General features: G+C 42.6%; 2 protein-coding genes across 3 annotated transcripts in view; one reads left to right on the top strand and one right to left on the bottom strand.

Annotated features, from left to right (window-relative positions):
* The first annotated feature begins 6915 nt into the window (after positions 1–6915).
* LOC138414870 (C-C motif chemokine 8) lies at positions 6916–9032 on the top strand. Its single transcript, XM_069542665.1, has 3 exons — positions 6916–7147; positions 7950–8067; positions 8472–9032. The coding sequence occupies exons 1-3, from the start codon at positions 6934–6936 to the stop codon at positions 8575–8577; spliced, it is 438 nt and encodes a 145-aa protein (XP_069398766.1). The 5' UTR covers positions 6916–6933; the 3' UTR covers positions 8578–9032.
* An 11885-nt stretch (positions 9033–20917) lies between these two features.
* The window catches only part of CCL1 (C-C motif chemokine ligand 1), a 34478-nt gene continuing 33164 nt past the window's right edge, over positions 20918–22231 (bottom strand). For both annotated transcript variants that reach the window (XM_069542666.1, XM_069542667.1), the window contains one exon: positions 20918–21100. The gene's annotated coding sequence lies outside the window, so the exon portion shown is untranslated. The remainder of the gene's footprint in view (positions 21101–22231) is intronic.

Here is a 22231-nt window from a genome sequence, read left to right as displayed (position 1 = left end):
ACCACTGGAAAAACCATAACCTTGACTAGATGGAACTTTGTTGACAAAGTAATGTCTCTGCTTTTTAATATGCTATTTAGGTTGGTCATAACTTTCCTTCCAAGGAATAAGTGTCTTTTAATTTCATAGCTGCACTCACCATCTGCAGTGATTTTGGAGCCCCCAAAAATAAAGTCAGCCACTGTTTCCCCACCCATTTGCCATGAAGTGATGGGACCAGATGCCATGATCTTTGTTTTCTGAATGTTGAGCTTTAAGCAAACCTTTTCACTCTCCTCTTTCACTTTCATCAAGAGGCTCTTTAGTTCCTCTTCACTTTCTGCCATGAGGGTAGTGTTATCTGCATATCTGAGGTTATTGATATTTCTCCCGGCAATCTTGATTCCAGCTTGTGTTTCTCATGATGTACTCTGCATAGAAGTTAAATAAGCAGGGTGACAATATACAGCCTTGATGTACTCCTTAACCTATTTGGAACCAGTCTGTTGTTCCATGTCCAGTTCTAACTGTTGCTTCCTGACCTGCATACAGATTTCTCAAGAGGCAGATCAGGTGGTCTGGTATTCCCAACTCTCTCAGAATTTTCCACAGTGTATTGTGATCCACACAGCCAAAGGCTTTGGTATAGTCAATAAAGCTGAAATAGATGTTTTCCTGGAACTCTCTTGCTTTTTGATGATCCAGTAGATGTTGGCAATTTGATCTCTGGTTCCTCTGCCTTTTCTAAATCCAGTTTGAACATCTGGAAGTTCATGGTTCATGTATTGCTGAAACCTGGCTTGGAGAATTTTGAGCATTACTTTACTCGCATGTGAGATGAGTGCAATTGTGCGGTAGTTTGGGCATTCTTTGACATTGTCTTTCTTTGGGATTGGAATGAAAACTGACCTTTTTCAGTCCTGTGGCCACTGCTGAGTTTTCCAAATTTGCTGGCATACTGAGTGCAGCACTTTCACAGCATCATCTTTTAGGATTTGAAAGAGCTCCACTGAAATTCCATCACCTCCACTAGCTTTGTTCTTAGTGATGCTTTCTAAGGCCCACTTGACTTTGTCTGGCCCCAAGTGAGTGATCACATCACTGTGATTATCTGGGTCATGAAGATCTTTTTTGTACAGTTCTTCTGTATATTCTTGCCACCTCTTCTTAATATCGTCTGCTTCTGTTAGATCCATACCATTTCTGCCCTTTCTTGTGCCCATGAATATTTGCATGAAATGTTCCCTTGGTATCTCTAATTTTCTTGAAGAGATTTCTAGCCTTTTCCATTCTATTGTTTTCCTCTATTTCTTTGTATTGATCACTGAGGAAGGCCTTCTTATCTCTCCTTGCTATCCTTTGGAACTCTGCATTCAGATGGGCATATCTTTCCTTTTCTCCCTTGCTTTTTGAATCTCTTCTTTTCACAGCTATTTGTAAGGCCTCCCCAGACAGCCACTTTGCTTTTTTGCATTTCTTTTTCTTGGGAATGATCTTGATCCTCGATGGCTCCCAAACTGGTCATGGTTAAAAGCCACCTGGAACACTTCAAAGAGAATTTGAGGCATTATCTCCAAAGATTCTGAGTGAGTATGTTAGAGTGGGTTAAGGCAGCCTTTCCATATTATAAGTCACTGCCCAGGGCATTCTGATGTGATAGGCAGATCTGGGGACCAGTGCACTGGATGGTCTTTGGGGTTCCTGGGCACCTCTCTGTATTTTCCTGCCTGGTTCTTGTCTTCTAACTCAAAATTGCATAATGGTTTTCATTCTGACATGCTCATTTACCAGCTCTGGCTTGTCACAGGGCAGTTGTACAACTTTATGACAAATCATTTCACCTTTATAATTCATCCTCTCAAAGGAAAAGGACTGAATAAATTAAATGCACTTTTTTCTAACTCATTCTATAATTTTGTGACCATCGAAGACACTTGGGACAGAGCTGGAAAATGAAAGCAGAAACTTTTTTTCCTGAGATCCTCTCCCATTTAGTCACATTCCTTAAAAACCATGTTTCCACATATTACAAACAATACAATCCTGTGATCCAACTTCTGGGCACATATTCAGAGAAAATCACTATTTGAAATGATACATGCACCTTAATGTTCATTGCAGAACTATTTACAATGGCCAGGACAGGGAAGCAACCTAAATGTCCATCAATAGAGGAATCGATAAAAAAAGATGTGGTCCATATGTACAGGGCTTCGCTGGTGGCTCAGATGGTAAAGAATCTGCCTACAATGCAGAACATCCAGCTTTGATCCCTGGGTCTGGAAAATCCTCCTGAGAAGGGAAGGGCAACCCTCTCCAGTATTCTTGTCCAGAGAAGTCCATGGATGGGGGAGCCTGTCAGGCTACAGGCCATGGGGCCACAAAAGAGTTCACACACATATATATGATGGAATGTTACTCAGCCATGAAAAAGAATGAAATAATATCATTTGTAACCACATGGATAGACCTAGAGATTGTTATACTGAGTGAAGTAAGTCAAACAGAGAAAGACAAATATAATATGAGAGTGCTAATATGCGGAATCTAAAAAAAGTACTACAAATGAACTCATTGCAAAACAGAAATAGAATCACAGCTGTCGAAAACAGACTGTTACCAGAGGAGGAAGCAATGGGGGAGGGATAAATTGGGAGCTTAAGGTCGACATATACAAACTACTACATATAACTAATAACGATCTACTGTATAGCACAGAGAACTCTTCAATACTTGATAACTATCTATATGGGAAAAGAATCTTAAAAAGAGTGGGTATATATATATATATATATATTTATATATATATATATGTATGTATAACTTATTCACTTTGCTGGATAGCAGAAACTAATACTACATTGTGAATCATCTATACGCTAATAAAAGTTCTTTAAAAATGAGGAAAGCAGTAAAAAACAAATAAAACAAAGCAAAATAATTACCACAAAAATAAAACAAAATATGTAAGAACCCTGCTATTTCCACAGCAGGGCACCCATTTCTGGCCCTGTATTAACAGGGGTTGTTTCTGATCCCCAGTGCCCCTTCACAGCCACTGAGCCCTAAGTGAGCTGTCAAAACTGCTTAAGGAAGATGCTCATTGGGAGGATGCTGAGGAGAAAAGAGAGAAGGCAGGATGACCGCTTCCTTAAACAACAGCATAATCACGCTACTGGAAAGAACAGCTGCTGAACTTGCATGGCCTAAAGTTTCGTTTTAACTTTTTATGTTGGGCTTTCTTGAATTCAGTTTGAGGACAAAACAATAGAGGGAAATTGCATAATCAAAGTGATTTACCACTTGAGGTCTCTGAGCTCCTTGAAGAATTAAGACCTCGGTGCTTCTTGGTGCATCAGCCCTGGAGTCTGAACTTCATCCCCACTGTGGGTCCCACAACATTCCATGCATCTGATTCATGTCAGGATCCCAGGACCACACTTCCCCTTCTCTGGCAGTCTCTCTTTTTTCCCCTTCATTTACAATCCAGACATTCCTGGTGGTCTATTTCTACCACATATCTTAGTTGGAAGCAATTTTAGGGAGAACTAATGCAAGAGACCAGGGGCCACACTGTGGGTCCCTTTCTAGCATGCTTTAGACACCATACCTTTTTTACTTGACTATTAAAAACAGCTAACTTATTGATCATTCATCATATGTTACTGAGGGCTTCTCCATTGGCTCAGCAGTGAAAAATCCGCCTGCAGTACTGGAGACGTGAGTTTGATCCTTGGATCAGGGAGATCCCCTGGGAGAGGAAATGGCAAACCACTCCAGTATTCTTGCTAGGAAAAATCCCATGGACAGAGGAATCTGGCAGGCTACAGTCCGTGGCAACGCAAAGAGTTGAACATGACTGAGCCGCTGAGAATGCATGCATGCATATGTTACTCACTCTGCAAAGCAAGTTTTGGATATCAGATCACTTAATATTGGGCTTCCCTGGTGGCTCAGATGGTAAAGTGTCTGCCTGAAACACCGAAGACCTGGGTTCAATCCCTGAATCAGGAAGACCCCCTGGAAAAGGAAATGGCAACCCACTCCAGTATCCTTGCCTGGAGAATCCTATGGACAGAGGAGCCTGGTGGGCCACAGTCCATGAGGTCACAAAGAGTTGGACATGACTGAGCAACTTCACTTTACTTTTCTTTTATTTTTCACTTAATATTGGCAATAAACCCCATTTCCACATAAGTAAAGAATAGGCGAGTAAAGACTATCTGACACAGATATTAACTAGTATTCCTTGTATCCAGATCCAGACTTTTAACCACCATGCTATTCGTCTTCTCCTAGGGCTGACAGCTAAGCACATTTCTCTGCCAGTTCTCTTGGCATGCTAGCTTCTTAGTCTCTTAGTGGATACTTCCCAAACATAGATGAATTAAGTTACAGAAGAGCTTAAATATGATTTAATCCAGGAACAACATCTGTGTTACCCAGGTCATACCACTTTCTATTCCTGCATCCTTGGCAGACATCACTAATCAATCACAGCAGTGCATTCAATAACCCAAAGTAAGGCCCCACTGGAGCTTTTGTTTGGTTCTTTTTTTTCCAACAAACCTTTCTGTTTATCTGCCATCAATCTATTAAGTTAACAAATTATTGAAAACTATTTGTCATCCCTGAACTTGTCAAACCCTTCTCTTCTATAGATAAGAACAATGAGTTTAAGAATCAAGATTTTTCCATGGCCACACTGGGCAGGTCATTGGCTCATTATTGGCGCCATCAGGATTAGAATTGAGTTACTTGACCCTTAATTCCCTTCATTTGACTAATGCTTGTTGATTCTCAACAATATCATTTTTGCTACCATTTGTGTCATCTGCTTACGGATGAACTTTCCATATGATGGCAGCTCAGAGGAGAAATTAACAGGGCCTTGAAAGTATTCTGTGAGACAGTGACTTTATTTCTGAACCAAAAAAATGTATGCAAATGACCTCTTAGACACCACACTCCCACAGAGATCAGGGCTACAAGGTACATCTGGCAAGTGAACTGTCTGGAAGAACTCAAGTTACCTTCTGGTCAGAAGAAATTCTGATGATAGTGATTTATCCCATGTTCTGCAAATTCTCTCCTCTTACAAGTTCACACAGTATAATAAAAGGAAAATGCATGAGATGAATGTTCTAAAGTCTCTTCAGAATCAGTAAGAACAATAAAAGGCCATATGTTATAGAAATACGAATGAGTTAATCACAAGAAAAAAATCATGAACACTCTCGCTAAAAACAACAAATACATTAGAATTAAGCAAAATAGCGCTGTGCATTTTATTTACTTTATGTGGAAGTTTAACTTATGTACAATAAAGTGCAGACATTCTAAGTGTATAATTTCATGAATTTTAAATAGACAACTGCTTAAGCACCCCTCTGAGTAAGATAAAGAACATGTCTGCCTCTAAAAAGGCTCTAGCATGATGTCAACACCGCAAAGGAAACCACGATTCCATTGCTTAGTTTTACCCTTTAACAAGATAAATATCTTTTTCTTAGCAATTGTCAAATATTTTTAAGAGCAATAAACTCACATTTTAATGAAGATGGAACTCTTCCAACAATGTAATAATGCTGTAATTTGATTAAGAGCCTTAATAATAGCCATATAACTTGATTTATTAATCCTCTAGCTATAGAATTGGAAACAATAATGATTATGTTACATCAGTTTTCTCATAATTGTTGTTTATGATTGTGAAAAAGTGGAAATGGTATAATTTCCAACTGTAGAGAAAGGCTTCACTTAATTATGGTGACTTTATATATGGACCCTTATGGAATATTTAACATTCAAGATTATTGGGGAATATTGAATGATCCGTGAAAAGTCTAGAAATGCTCATTGAAAAGGCAATATGCAAACTTGGATTTGATGAAGAGATTTTAGCTAGAATACCATCTATGAAAGAAAAAGTTGATAAATTGAACTTTATTAAAATTTAAAACTTTTGCTCTGTGAAAACTGTTGTTAAGAAAATAAGCTACAGCCTGTGGAGAAAATATTTGCAATGCACATAGCTGGTAAAGGATTTGAATGCAAAATGTAAAAAGAGCTTTTCAAAGTCAATTGTAAGGCAACAAACAACCTAATTTTTTAAGTGGGCAAAACACTGGACACCAAAAGTAAAAGGCATTTTTCAAACAGACCTGTTCTATCTGAATCTGCATGAAAGACTGGACTTCTTTGTGTCATTTCACTTGGAAAGAAACTTTAGTGTCTGATAAAATATTTGGAAATCACCACTCGGCAAGACTGTAGGCTTCCCTGGTGGCTCAGTGGTAAAGAATCTCCAATGCAGGAGATGCAGGCTCGATTTCTGGGTCTGGAAGATCCCTTGGAGAAGGGAATGTCAGCCCACTCCAGTATTCTTGCCTGGGAAATTCTCTGCTAAGAGTCAGACGGGACTTAGCAACTAAAACAACTGCAACCCTATAAGATCAGTATGTGTTGTCCAGTTCTTAGGCTTCACAACAGAATGTTCCAGAGCCTGAAGACTTGAAGATGCCTGGATTTACCATTCTGCCAAGATTCTATCAAGCTATCTGTGTGAGATTCTAAAAGAGCGTAGCTGGTTTAGGGTGGCAGAGACCAGAGACAGACAAAGAGCCCAGGCAAAGATTTAGGGCCCTTTCCCCGACCTCCTGGACCCTGAGGAGGCCCCAGGCCATTGATTCTTTCCACCCTACTAGGCACTCAGCTTCCACTCTTCCTTTCCAACAGATCATGTTCCGTTTCAAAGAAATCAGAGCTCTTAATAGTCTGATGACATCACTTTGTACATTTTGCTGGCATGGCCGCACATCCTTCCACCTCTGCTCCACAGCCCAAACAGATGATGGAAAGTGCACAACTTCCTTTTCTCGGTGCTCGGAAATCACCACCAGGATCTGGTGTTTACTCAGCACATTCGCTGGCTTCTTCGGTCCTTCCTTAAACATGACCCTACCCATGCACTCTGCTCCCTATAAAAGGCAGGCAGATCAGCCAGAGGAGCCAGATTTCCAGAGACTGAGAGCAGCTCAGCAACCGCCAGCTCTGAAGCTGAAGCTGAAGCCGCTGAGCTCACCCTCCAACATGAAGGTCTCCACTGGGATTCTGTGCCTGCTGCTCGTGGCAGCCACCTTCGGCACCCAGGTGCTTGCTCAGCCAGGTAAGGCTCCTCTCTTCTTAAGCCTTAACGTTTTCACTACCCCAGCTACTAACCCCGGGCATAAGTCACCCCATGCTTGCTGCGTAGCCTCCATTGCAAAGATGGAGAAGGTGAAAGCAAGAGAGGACTTAGGAAGAGCTGGCACCTCACATCTGGTCAGAGGCAGGACCAGAGCTAGAAGCTCAGGCCCCTGGGGCCAGGCTCCACTATCTTGCCCGATACCACCCTCAGGACACTAAATGCACTCTCAACAATCCTCGTCTTGTGTTTGGATGGGGCACGGAAGGAAGGACCATTTCTCATTGTGGATGGAAAAGACATTTCAGGCAATAGTAGAGAGGAGGAAATTCTTGCTGGAGGCTTCCACTGTTGGATTATGGTCCAGCGTAACTTCCAGAATGGTGTCTGTGAAGGATAAAGACCCATAGGCATCTATCTCAGCATGTGACATAGATTGGCTCTAAGCCGCTGGGGACAGAGCTGGGAAGCAAGTTCTTAGAACATATCTTCCCAGGTTCAGAGGTTTGGGATCAATAGACTCTCTGAATCATACTACAAGGATTAATCTTGTTACTCAAGATTTCCCCATTTGCAGTCAACAATGAGACCCCACAGTTCAGTAGAAGAAACTGACTCACAGGTACCATTTTACCTGCGGGATCTGGACTAAGGCTCTGTGGGAGTGGTGGGTCCTAGCTAGAATTCCAGCACTAGCTTTATCTCCTATCTTCTTCATTTTCTCTGACACGTGCGTACTTACAATTCATCATAACACTCTGGTTCTTTGCAAAATGTTTTTCAGATTCAGTTTCTATCCCAATCACCTGCTGCTTTAGTGTGACCAATGGGAAGATCCCCTTCAAGAAGCTGGACAGCTACACAAGAATCACCAACAGCCAGTGTCCCCAGGAAGCTGTGATGTAAGTGGACCATGCCCTGGCACCCACAGCCAAAAGTTCTATCTGACTTCTATGTGTCCAAATGAGTCAGATAAATGAAACACCTAAGCCAAAGGACCCTTTACTCCATAGACAAACAGCCCACAAGAAGGAAAATATACACATTCCGGGCTCCTCTTCTAGGAGCTTGGTCAGATCATCCGAGTTCCTTTAGCCAAGGATCTGGAGGGCTTCCCCTGTGGCAGTAACAGCGTAACCTCTTTTCTGGAAAAGAACTTTCTTCCTCCTATTTCCCCTTCTTCCTGTCCCCATTCAGACTCCTCAACCAGGGAGCAAGGGCTAATCAACTTTAGGGGCCAGTGGATCAAACTCCGGGGAAAAATCCTCAAGACACTCCATTTAACTCTGCCCTCTTTCCCCCACAGCTTCAAGACCAAAGCGGACAAGGAGGTCTGTGCTGACCCCAAGCAGAAGTGGGTCCAGAATTCCATAAAGCTCCTGGACCAAAAGTCCCGAAAACCAAAGCCTTGAACCTTCATCCCTGAACCAAGAGACAGAGTCTTGGAAAATCTTATTTATTTATTTCCAACCTTCCCCAGGTGTATTATTGTATTACAATGGCCAAAAAGAGTTTATTTGTTTTTTAATAATTTAAACACAGTTTCTTAAACAATATTTAATTATGTTTAAGTTATTGTAGTTTTAACTTTATCTGCCATAAATCCTAATGAATATAAGATACAACATCTGGTGATGAGTTTCCTGTGAGCTTGGTTAAGTTCATAGCAAGATGGTGCTGTTCCCCAACCTACTGCCTGTAGGATGGTGAGGTCCTTCCACTGATTATCAGAGTGAAACACCTCTGGAATCTTAGGAAATGAGTGCTCCTGTAAGTGGATGTGTGCTATGTAGTATTGTGATGGAAAGTAATGTTATTACATGACTATGGAATTTTCAAAGAAAAAAATACATATAATTTCAAGCTAGTTGGTCTTATTTTTCATGGGATAACATTTGGTGGGGAGGGAGAAAATGGTAGCAAGAAATGAAAATTTGGAGTGTAAAAGTCATCCTCTAAGACATCTTTTGGACTCAATTTAGGATTAGGGAGAACCGAGAATGATCAAGCTGTTCCAGTCTTCTGGCCCCAGTCTCTAAGTCACTCGCCCGTAATAGCATCTAGATTCCCATTTCTTTTGTCTCTGCACTGACCTTTGCCTGGTCTCTCTCCTGATCTCTTGCACCAGTCTTTACCCGTTTTCCCACAACCCCAGGTTTTCATTTGTTCTCAAACCTAGAATAACATCCCAGGAATGAAATTGAATCCAAGAGGAAACTAGATGCCTATAGCCCAGAGATCCAGTTAAGACTATTCCTTGGATATGAGTCTTCAACCAGACAGTTCATGAGAGATTTGAATGTGATGGAAAAGGAAAGGATTCTTCAAAGCTGAGAGAGGAAGGAGATGAGGGGAGTGGGCCAGAAGAAGGAATCCCACCTGGCTGGGCTCTAGGAAAACAGAGGGATTGAGGTTTTAGAAATACAGTCTGGAGCCAGATTGTAGTGGCTCTTGAATTTCAGATTGGAACTTCAGCAGATAATAGAGAGGCACTGAGAGTTCTGAAATAGGAGAGAAGGAAAATCTCACATGCAGAGGTGAGCATCAGGAAGAATGACTTCGTGTCTGCATACAAGATGGAGCAGGAGAGGGAAGGTCTGAGAGCAGACTGCTGCCAAGGAGCAGAGAAAGGATGGGACTATGAATGGTGCACGGAGGGAGTGGGATGAGGTGGGGAAGAATGGGCCAGATAGAGTGATATGTTAAATGCTACAGAAGAAAAGAGTAATTGACCAAGACATAGACCCTTCTTTAATGATCTTGCAAATCAACTATCTACAGGGTTGTTACCCTTGAGACACAGAATGAATTCATCTCCATCACTATAGCCTCAATCCCAGTCCCAAGAACTTGCAAAATCCTTTTGAAGGCATGGAATCTCCTTTCCTTAATAGCCTCTTAAGGTCAAGACTCTCTTGTACTTCATGAGCATGAGTGAGTGAGTGAAAGTCACTCAGTCATGTGCAACTCTTTGCGACGCCATGGACTGTAGCCTGCCAGGCTCCTCTCTGTCCATGGAATTCTCTAGGCAAGGATACCATAGTGGTTAGCTGTTCCCTTCTCCAGGGAATCTTCCCAACCCAGGGATCAAACCCAGGTCTCCCGCACTGCAGGTGGATTTTTTTTACCATCTGAGCCACCATAGTTGGCTCCTTTTTCAGGCATGAGGCCCACTGTACTGAGGCACAAAGACCAAGACCCCTCCTGAAGGAAGACAGCTATTGTCCTGCTTACCCAGGTCCGTGGAGCCTGTCACAGGTTGGAGAGATGCCCTGATTCAAGTACAAATATGGAAGCATGGCAACGTAAGAGACCCGGGTTCTGATCCCAGAACTGGTTCTGACTCTCTGAGTCACTTACAGGAAGTCAGTTTCTCTCTCTGGCACTAAGAAGCCCCGTATAAAAGTCAAAGTAGTTCTGTATCACAGGCAGGAAGTAAGAGCATCTAGGAGATGACCTCACAAGCTCCTTCCTACCCTAGGAGCCGTGTCTCTTGGGAAGCTGGTCATGCCTGTTGGCTAGGGAAGGGTCAGGAAGAGTGCCAAGAATTAAAACCACCGAGCCAACCAGGAGCCCAGCCTAGTAGCAAATACTCCCAAGTCAGATATCTCACCTGTCTGAAAATAAGCTTTCCACCGAAGCCCAGGGTAGCAGACCGAAACCCCAGGTGTCTAAAATAAGGCCTATAAATGTCAGCTGGGTAAAAAGAGTGCTTTCCAACCAGAAAGGCTCCATCTAATTCTTAACTGCTCTTTCACAGCCTCAAGGTCAAGCTGACTCCAAAGATCTGGGCCCAGGGTTTCATGAACTCTCTGGACACAAGTCCTAAATTCCAAAGGCATAAGCCTCATCTTAAACTCTCACCAGCCTACAGCAGAAGACACAGTCCATTTGTCTTCCCCAAGTGTCACCCAGAGGCACTCTGGGATTATGTCATTGTATTTCAAATCACAATGAACTTTGTTAATGACATGAAACATAAATGGGGTAAGTGATACATCACCTTATTTAAGTTATTGGTGCTTTATATGCCTCAACTGGAATAGTTGTGCTTTGAAAATTCACATCCTTCTACTAATGGGTTCATTTCTGTGAACACAGTCCATTCCTTTGTCAGTTAGGGGCAAAGAACTGGTGAGGTCACATGAAGCTGACGAGCATCCTGTTGGGCTCAGTACTGATTTGATGCCTGCCTCGGGCAGGCAGCTTGCTGCAGGCTTGGATTCACCTCACTCTCTCAACATCTGCTCCGTGTCTCCTCGCTTCTTGCTTTTTGTCCACAGGCTTCTCCTCGGATGCCATCTCAGGTCAGGAGCTGACTCAGCCTACACATTTGTGTGATGCTCACAGTTCAGGGAAGCAAACACTGTGGGTGACAACTTTCCACCAGTGAAGACTGGAGTGGATTTTTAAAAATTAACTAATTTGTCTATTTTGGGTTGTGCTGGGTCTTCTTTGCTGCATGTGGGCTTTCTCTGGTTGTGGTGAACTGGGCCAGCTCTTCATTTCAGTGCACGGACTTCTCGTTGCAGTGACTCCTCTCGTTGCGGAGCACAGGCTCTAGGTGAGAGGCCTTCAGTAGCTGCAGCACATGGGCTCAGTAGTTGTGGCTCCTGGGCTCTAGAGCTTGGGCTCAGTAGTTGTGGCACATGGGCTGAGCTGCCCTGTGGCATGTGGGATCTTCCTGGATCAGGGATTGAACCTGTGTCCCCTGCATGGGCAGGTGGATTCTTATTGTCTGTACCACCAGGGAAGTACAGAGTAGATGTTTAAAAGCTTCTGCCACTCTTCCTTCCAGCAGTTGATTCTGGGAGCCATTCTGTACGCTCATTTCCAGGAGAAGCTGTCCCCATCGCCCACTTATTCTGAGCTTAATTATGCATGCTTCTGTTGCTTTCTCCTTTTCCATGTCACCGGGCTGCCTCTCAGTCCTCATCCCTGGGGTCACTTCTCAAAGCAGCTATCTGCACAGACGTCCCCATCTCAGGCTCTATCTATCTTATTGATTCATTGTTTTCTACCTTCCATATTTGTTCTCCTTCCTCCAGGCGATGCCTGGATTTCTCCAGGCAAGTTCACTGGCTGAGGGCCAGGGATTTAGCTGGGCATTCAGTTGGTGTGTTTACCGAGGCTGGGGCTGGGACCAGGATCAGGGATCCCAGTAAGTTCTTCGGGACCAGGGCTGAGCCAAGACTGTGGAGAACTCAGCCAGCATGTTTGGTAGGACTGGGTTCAGGAGAGCAGTCCACAAGTTAGGATCGATAGCACCAGGACTGAGTTAGCCATGTACTTAAGAGAGAGGTGACCTGGAGAAGGATTTAGCAAGTAAGTAAATGTATTGCAGATAATGGAAGCCAACTCCTTTACTATTGGAGAAGCTTCTACAGAGAGATATAGAATGTTGGAGGCTAGAAAGACTCTGTGGGGTTCGACTGCAATTAAAAGTTATCAGTGTGAACTTAAGGTTTTGCAGGTAGATGGCAGATAGATAGATAGACAGAAATAAATATGGATATATAGATAAGAAAGAGAGAAAGAGAAGAGAAAGAAAGACATACATGGTTAACAGGATATGCATATATTAAGCATATACTCAGCCATCAGACACTTTTCCAGATACGGCTTAAATATTTTCCAAATCTGTTTCTCCAATTTACATTCACTCCCACCCGCAATATATGAGAGTTTGAGTCAGTTCATATCTGATATTGCAACACTTGGTACTGTCATTTTTCTTAGTCAACCATTCTGATTATGTGTATAATTCCATATAATCGTGGTTTAAGTTTGTGTTTTACTCATGGCAGATAAGCTTGAGCATCTTGCTGAATGTTTATTGGATATCTTTTTTATGAAGGTCCAGTTCGTCATATCCTATACTCATTTTTGATTGTTTAGACTTGGTGGATCTTGTCTATTTTTGGATTGCCTGTCTTTTTATTATGAAATTGTGGAAGCATTTTCTATACTCTGACAAACATGCGAACTGAAACATCTTCTCAGAATCTGTGATTTTTCTTTTTCACTACCTTTTGATGGTACGGCTTCCTGATTTTAAAATAGTCCATTTATCAACATGTTCCTTTATGGTGAGTGCTTTTGTTTCCTATTAAAGCAAACTTTTTCAAAACAGATGTCACAAAGATATTCTCTTATTTTGCCTTCAAAAAGCATTACTTTTGTCTTTCACATTTAGAGCTACAATCTACCTGAACATGATTTTATATATATATAGAGAGAGATATACACACACACATATATATATACACACATATATTTCAGTGTGCTGAAAGTTAGGGATCAAGATTTTATTCTTCCTTATAAATATCAAATTGATTCAGCACACTGAATAATGGATTGATCAGTTATTCAAAAGGGTATTTTTTCCTTAGCTACTCCAGAGGGCAAACTCTGATATATATATTCAGCATCAGTATATATATGGTTCTATTTCTGCACTCTAATCTGTTCCCTTGGTACATTCATCCATTCTTGGAGCAATGGCACTATGTCATAATGACTAATGCTTTCTAAAAACTGTTAATATCTGGGAGTGTAAGCCCAACAACTTTGTTCTTCTTCAAAGTTGTCTTGACTATTTTTTTTTTAACTTGTCCTCTAAAAGTTGAGAATTAGCTTGTCAGTCTCCACAAAATTCTTGTTTTGATTGTATTAATAATTGGGATTACATTGAACTGGGAGGAGAATTTGAGAATTTGTTACTGAACCAAACTTGGGTCCACCAGCCTATGGACAGAAAAATTTCCCTTTCATTGGTCACAGCATGAAAGTGTGCCAATATGAAGTCTTTCCTGCCTAAGCTTTTTATTTAGTCATGGGAAGGGACGGCATCAAGTGTTTATCCTGGGAGTTCTCCCAAAAAGAAGGCAGCAAAAACTAAACAATATAAGCACCTCAATTAGCAAAGCAACAATGGGTTAAAGCTAACAGCCCAGTGGGTAGGGAGAGTCCACACCTCAGCTTGCCTATGACAATCCTGCTTTACCCCTGTCTGGCTAGGAAGATCAATTACACGATGATCTTCCCACTATGTCTTTTTAGGCTCCCTGGATCCTTGGTAAGATTTCATTTTGACGATATGCTGGTCAAGAACATGACAAGAAATCTGTTTTCTAGAGTAGAAGGAGGAGAGTTTGACCCTGGAAGGTCATCAGCCATCCATCTCAGAGCAAGATTTGATCTCCTATGAAATCTGTGAAGCCAGATACAGCATAAGCCAGACCTCAAATAATTTCTATATGGGTCAGACAGAAATACGAATGTTGGGAGCTTACCTGGTGGCTCAGCGGTAAAGAATCCACCTGCTAATTCAAGAGACACGAGTTCGATCCTTGGTCCGGGAAGATTCCACATGCCCCGAAGCAGCTAAGCCTGAGCCCCACAGCTACTGAGCCAATTGCTCTAGAGCCTGTGCTCTGCAACAAGAGAAGCCACTGCAATGAGAAGCGTGCACCACAACTCGAGGGCAGCCCCCACTCACTACAGCTAGAGACAAGCTCGTGCGGCAACGAAGGCCCAGCACAGCCAAAGATAAATAAAAGCGTTGCTCATTAAAAAAAAAAAAAAGAAGAAGAAGAAGAAAGATGAAAGTTGTAGGTGGATGGGATATTATAAGCCAAGACAGAAATAGGAGAGAAGGTGGTGTGAAGAAAGAAGGGAGGCAAGTCGACTTGCATCGTGTTCAGGGGTGGTGAATGGCTTCCTTCTTCCCTGTCACAATGTCAGTGTTCCTTTCCTCTGTAATCTTGCCTTTCTCTGAAGATACCCAGTCTGAGGGGCAGAGAATGCCAATTAGTGTCCTCCAAAGAGGACATCCAAATGACCAAATAGGCACAAGAAAAGATGCTCATCATCACTAATCATTCAGTTCAGTTCAGTCGCTCAGTCGTGTCCAATTCTTTGCGACCCCATGAATCGCAGCACTCCAGGCCTCCCTGTTCATCACCAACTCCCAGAGTTCACTCAAACTCATGTCCATGGAGTCAGTGATGCCATCCAGCCATCTCATCCTCGGTCATCCCCTTCTCCTCCTGCCCCCAATCCCTCCCAGCATCAGGGTCTTTTCCAATGAATCAACTCCTCATGTGAGGTGGCCAAAGTATTGGAATTTCAGCTTTAGCATCAGTCCTTCCAAAGAACACCCAGGACTGATCTCCTTTAGAATGGATTGGTTGGCTCTCCTTGCAGTCCAAGGGACTCTCAAGAGGCTTCTCCAACATCACAGTTCAAAAGCATCAGTTCTTTGGCGCTCAGCTTTCTTCACAGTCCAACTCTCACATCCATACATGACTACTGGAAAAACCATAGCCTTGACTAGACAGACCTTTGTTAGCAAAGTAGTGTCTCTGCTTTTGAATATGCTATCTAGGTTGGTGTAACTTTCCTTCCAAGGAGTAAGCGTCTTTTAACTTCATGGCTGCAATCACTATCTGCAGTGATTTTGGAGCCCCCTAAAATAAAGTCTGACACTGTTTCCACTGTTTCCCCATCTATTTCCCATGAACTGATGGGACCAGATGCCATGATTAGTTTACTGAATGTTGAGCTTTAGGTAAACTTTTTCACTCTCCTCTTTCACTTTCATCAAGAGGCTCTTTAGTTCCTCTTCACTTTCTGCCATAAGGGTGGTGTCATCTGCATATCTGAGGTTATTGATATTTCTCCTGGCAATCAATTGATTCCAGCTTGTGCTTCTTCCAGCCTGGCATTTCTCATGATGTACTCTGCATATAAGTTAAATAAGCAGGGTGACAATATACAGCCTTGACGTACTTCTTTTTCTATTTGGAACCAGTCTATTGTTCCATGTCCAGTTCTAACTGCTGCTTCCTGACCTCCATACAGATTTCTCAAGAGGCAGATCAGGTGGTCTGGTATTCCCATCTCTCTCAGAATTTTCCACAGTGTATTGTGATCCACACAGTCAAAGGCTTTGGCATAGTCAATAAAGCAGAAATAGATGTTTTTCTGGAACTCTCTTGCTATTTCAATGATCCAGTGGATGTTGGCAATTTGATCTCTGGTTCCTCTGCCTTTTCTAAATCCAGTTTGAACATCTGGAAGTTCATGGTTCATGTACTGCTGAAGCCTGGCTTGGAGAATTTTGAGCATTACTTTATTAGCGTGTGAGATGAGTGCAATTGTGCGGTAGTTTGAGCATTCTTTGGCATTGCCTTTCTTTGGGATTGGAATGAAAACTGACCTTTTCCAGTCCTGTGACCACTGCTGAGTTTTCCAAATTTGCTGGCATATTGAGTGCAGCACTTTCACAGCATCATCCTTCAGGATTTGAAATAGCTTAACTGGAATCCCATCACCTCCACTAACTTTGTTTGTAGTGATGCTTTCTAAGGCCCACTTGGCTTCACATTCCAGGATGTCTGGCTCTAGGTGAGTGATCACACCATTGTGATTATCTGGGTCATGAAGATCTTTTTTGTACAGTTCTTCTGTGTATTCTTGCCATCTCTTCTTAATATCTTCTGCTTCTGTTAGATCCATACCATTTATGCCCTTTATCGAGCCCATCTTTGCATGCAATTTTCCCTTGGTATCTCTAATTTTCTTGAAGAGATCTCTAGTCTTTCCCATTCTGTTCTTTTCCTCTATTTCTTTGCATTGATCAATGAGGAAGGCTTTCTTATCTCTCCTTGCTATTCTTTGGAACTCTGCATTCAGATGCTTCTATCTTTCCTTTTCTCCTTTGCTTTTCGCTTCTTTTCTTTTCACAGCTATTTGTAAGGCCTTCTCAGACAGCCATTTTGCATTTTTTTTTCCTTGGGGATGGTCTTGATCCCTGTCTCCTGTACAATGTCATGAACCTCTGTCCATAGTTCATCAGGCACTCTATCTATCAGATCTAGGCCCTTAAATCTAGTCTACTTCTCACTTCCACTGTATAATCATAAGGGATTTGATTTAGGTCATACTTGAATGGTTTTCCCTACTTTCTTCAATTTAAGTCTAAATTTGGCAATAAGGGGTTCATGATCTGAGCCACAGTCAGCTCCCAGTCTTGTTTTTGCTGACTGTATAGAGCTTCTCCATCTTTGACCCCATGCCTGAGGTCAGAGGCGGCTGCGAGAGGAGCTACCACATGCCCGAGGTCAGGGGCAGCAGCCGAGGGGAGCAACCCCAGGTCCAAGGAGTGGCAGCTGTGCGGGCACAGGAGGGCCGAGAGGAGCTACTCCATATTCAAGGTCAGGAGGGGCGGCCCTGAGGAGATCCCCCTTGTCCAAGGTAAGGAGCAGCAGCTGCGCTTTGCTGGAGCAGCCATGAAGAGATACCCCATGACCAAGGTAAGAGAAACCCAAGTAAGACAAGTAGGTGTTGCGAGAGGACATCAGAGGGCAGACACACTGAAACCATACTCACAGAAAACTAGCCTGATCACATGGACCACAGCCTTGTCTAACTCAGTGAAACTAAGCCATGCCCTGTGGGGCCACCCAAGACAGACGGGTCATGGTGGAGAGGTCTGACAGAATGTGGTCCACTGGAGAAGGGAATGGCAAACCACTTCAGTATTCTTGCCTAGAGAACCCCATGAACAGTATGAAAAGGCAAAATGATAGGATACTGAAAGAGGAACTCCCCAGGTCAGTAGGTTCCCAATATGCTACTAGAGATCAGTGGAGAAATAACTCCAGAAAGAATGAAGGGATGGAGCCAAAGCAAAAGCAATACCCAGTTGTGGATGTGACTGGTGATAGAAGCAAGGTCCAATGCTGTAAAGAGCAATATTGCATAGGAACCTGGAATGTTAGGTCCATGAATCAAGGCAAATTGGAAGTGGTCAAACAGGAGATGGCAAGAGTGAATGTCGACATTCTAGGGATCAGTGAACTAAAATGGACTGGAATGGGTGAATTTAACTCAGATGACCATTATATCTACTACTGCGGGCAGGAATCCCTCAGAAGAAATGGAGTAGCCATCGTGGTCAACAAAAGAGTCCGAAATGCAGTACTTGGATGCAATCTCAAAAATGACAGAATGATCTCTGTTTGTTTCCAAGGCAAACCATTCAATATCACAGTTATCCAAGTCTATGCCCCAACCAGTAACACTGAAGAAGCTGAAGTTGAACGGTTCTATGAAGACCTACAAGACCTTTTAGAACTAACACCCCCAAAAGATGTCCTTTTCATTATAGGGGACTGGAATGCAAAAGTATGAAGTGAAGAAACATGCGGAGTAACAGGCAAATTTGGCCTTGGAATATGGAATGAAACAGGGCAAAGGGTAATAGAGTTTTGCCAAGAGAACGCACTGGTCATAGCAAACATCCTCTTCCAACAACACAAGAGAAGACTCTACACATGGACATCACCAGATGGTCAACACCGAAATCACTGATCATTAGAGAAAGCAAATCAAAGCTATAATGAGGTATCAACTCACACTGGTCAGAATGGCCATCATTTAAAAGTCCACAAGTAACAAATACTGAAGAGGGTATGGAGAAAAGGGAGCCCTTCTTACACTCTTGGGGGATATGTAAATTATGTGGCCACAATGGTGAACACTATGGAGGTTCCTTAAAGAAATAAAAATAGAGTTGCCATATGATCCAGCAATCCCACTCCTGGTCATGTACCTGGAATAAACCCCAATTTGAAAAGATACATGCACCCCAATGTTCATAGCAGTGCTATTTTCAGCACCAAGACATGGAAGCAACTAAATGGCCATCGACAGATGAATGGATAAAGATGTGGTAAGTATACACACACACACACACACACACATATATATATATATACAATGGAATATCACTCAGCCATAAAAAAGAATAAAACAATGCCATTTGCAGCAACACGGATGTGCCTAGAGATTGTCATACTAAATGCAATGATTCAGAAAGAGAAAAACAAGTGCCATATGCTATCACATACATGGAATCAAAAATATGGTGCAGATGAATTTAATTATGGAATAGAAACAGACTCAGTGACACAGAAAACAAGCTTACTGTTACAAAAAGGGAAAAGAGATGGGGGGAGATGAGTGTGAAATTAGTAGATAAGAATTACTAGTAAATTAGTAGTGGAATTAGTAGTACTATATATAAAATAAATAAACACAAGCTCCTACTATATAGTACAAGGAACTATATTCCACATCCTGAAATAAACCATAATAGGAAAAAATACAAAAATAATTACATATTCTTTTTCATATTATATGAATTATATATCTGTATAACTGAATTACTTTGCTGTGTACCAGAAAGTATATAACATTATAAATCAACTATACTTTAATGGAAATTTAAAATTTTTTTAAATAAAAATTATCGATGCTGGACTTAGCACATGCATTTGTTATTTGTTAGATTCTTGAACCAGCACAATGACGTAATAATTAGCAACCAGTTCCTCTTAGAGGCTCAGAGAGGTAAACAATTTGCTACAAACCACATAACAGGTAAATAGTGAATACAGGATTTAAGTCCCTGTCTGGCTGACTCCAGACCCCAGGTCCCTAAACGTATTCTCTTATAAGATAATAGTTCCTGAAACAGAGGGAAGGACAGACAGGAGTCCCTGCTGGGAGGGTATGAAAGTCCCCCAACTCACTCAATTTGGAGGAAAGTTTGGGGGGGCATGTGGAGCACTGAATTGTAAGAGGACATTAACATATAAGACTCAGTTTGTCAAATTCATTGGTATGAATGTGCTTGTCCAGAATTCACAATTCAGTGCATGAGCGCAAGTAGTTGGGAGTGATGACTATTTAGCTAGATTGGCTGACTGGAATCTAGACTTCAAAAGAAGCCTGTAATTGATGAAGTTGAAATGCCAGAACTCCCTGGGACATTAGGAAGGTGTCCAAAGGCTCAGGGAAGTGGAGCTATCGAAAAGTATCTATTACGTGCAAGCTACCCAGCCATCCCTGACTGCACTCCATGAGAAGGCCAGAGGACAATTCCTCTGCTGTTCAGTCGCTCAGTCATGTCTGCCTCTTTGCAACCCTATGGATTGCAGCACACCAGGCTTCCCTGTCCTTCACCATCTTCCAGAGTTGGCTCAATTTCATGTCCATTGAGTCAGTGATGCCATCCAACCATCTCATCCTCTGCTGCCCCCTTCTCTTGCCTTCACTCTTTCCCAGCATCAGGGTCTTTTCCAGTGAGTCGGCTCTTCACATCAGGTGGCCAAAGGATGGGAGCTTCAGCTTCAGCGTCAGTCCTTCCCATCGATATTCAGGGTTGATTTCCTTTAGGAGTGACTGGTTTGTTCTTGTTGCGGCCCACAGGACTCTCAGGAGTCTTCTCCAGCACCACAGTTCGAAAGCATCAATCCTTCGGCACTCAGTCTTCTTTATGGTCCACCTCTCACATCCTTACGTGACCGCTGGAAAAACCAGAGCTTTGACTACACGGATTAAGAGATGCCTTGATGGGGCCATGAGAGGAGGGCAGTGTCCTTAAGAGCCCTCTAGTATCTATTTGCTGTAGATCAGGGATGGCCATGGGATATGCTGTAATCGCCTGGTTCTCGAATTTTAGTGCCCATTAAGCATCACCTGGAGGGCTTGATACAACACAATCTGCCATCCTACTATTGGTGAAAATTTAAGTAATCATGATGCCAGCAGATACCATTATTATACTCCTAAAATATATGAGCAACCCAGTTCCAGAATCCTATTTGGATGGTCTGTTGCCAGGAGCCACTCCTGGTACCCAAAACTATGCCAGTCAGGAAAAAGTGGACGACACTGATGTTGAAATGATTTGAAGAGAGTTTAATAATAAAAATGCAATTGAATGTTTGGCTGAGGGTGGTGAAACCATAAGGCTGCTTGGTTCTTTGAGGCTAGTAACAGCACGGTGACCACCGCTGGAGGCTAAGGCACAAGGACAATGTAGTTCCCCCAAACATGGATGAAGAGAGTGGAGAGGGTCACCTGGAGAGAAAGTGAAAACCATTGATTGAGGGCTGCATGCAGGGAGGGGTACAGGAAGGCAGAGAAATCAGTTCTTCACCCTAACGACTCCCTCTCGCCAACACCCTGAAGGGCTCCCGTGTCCAAACCCAATCTGAAGCCAGGAGACCTGCAGTCTCATTGATGTGATCCACACAGGTTGACTTTCTGGGCCAGAGAAGAGGATGGAATCATAGAACGGAATGTGTGTCTGCCGGGACAAGCTTGCAATCTTTTCTCATGTAATTCCTGACAAGTTTTTATGTCAGAGACTCACAGAATGAGTTGAAGGGCGCACACGTTTGATATTCTCTGGAAGCAATTGTGTAAGACTGGAATTAGTAACTCTTGGACTGCTTGGAGAAAGAGTTGTTAAAGCTTTCCGAAACTGGAGGATGTTTTGTGGAAAATTTTTCATTACTCAACTTTTTAAATAGTTTGAGAATTAAAAATTTTTTTCTTGTAATTTGGTAAGTCAGATTTTAAGAAATCCATCCGCTTCATCTAAATTAAAGTTATTGGCAGAAGGTTCTTATTTTCTTCCTGGGATCTGTGGACTCTGGAGGGACCGCCCCTACTGGAGCCTTTGTTTTTTCCTTTTCTCCTGATCAGCCTCAGGAGAGTTTCAACTTCGTCATAGGCTTGTCAAAGAACCACCTTCATCTGCTAATCTTAGATCTTTGTTTCATTATTTCCTTTGCCCTCACTGGGCTTGTTTTGCTAGAGTAGAAAGACTTGCAAGAACAGAGGTTGGACGGGAGACTATTCCAAGCATGTACAAAAAGTAAGCAAAATCTGGGAGTCAGGAGTGAGCATGGGGATAGAAATATTCAGGCCAAGAGACTTGCTAGGGTTTCCATCAGAGTCCAAGCTCTTCCCTCCTTGCCACCGTGCCTTTTGGTACTCCCCACCCACTCACCCACCTCCCAAATTCCTAGCTCAGACTCCTTGCAGGAGGGAGCTAGGTTCAGGAGAAAGGAGCCAACATCTTTGCTCTGTTCCCCATCCTCTCCCATCAACAAACCTTCCTGAAAGCAAGGGACCTAGACAAATCAGTGGTTTTCAAACCATATCCCTTTAGGTCTGAGCAGGAGAAGGGAGCACCTATATGTT

This window comes from Ovis canadensis, chromosome 11 (assembly GCF_042477335.2).
Source record: "Ovis canadensis isolate MfBH-ARS-UI-01 breed Bighorn chromosome 11, ARS-UI_OviCan_v2, whole genome shotgun sequence".
Classification (NCBI taxonomy): Eukaryota; Metazoa; Chordata; class Mammalia; order Artiodactyla; family Bovidae; genus Ovis; species Ovis canadensis.
Note: the sequence above shows the minus strand (reverse complement) of the source record. Positions and strands in the feature narration are given on the sequence as shown.

Bases quoted from the DNA above. Each gene is read 5' to 3' on its own strand.
- LOC138414870 (XM_069542665.1), top strand. From the start codon at position 6,934: ATGACCCTACCCATGCACTCTGCTCCCTATAAAAGGCAGGCAGATCAG. The intron at 7,148-7,949 runs GTAAGGCTCCTC...AATGTTTTTCAG, and splicing joins CCAGGTGCTTGCTCAGCCAG to ATTCAGTTTCTATCCCAATC. The intron at 8,068-8,471 runs GTAAGTGGACCA...TTTCCCCCACAG, and splicing joins TGTCCCCAGGAAGCTGTGAT to CTTCAAGACCAAAGCGGACA.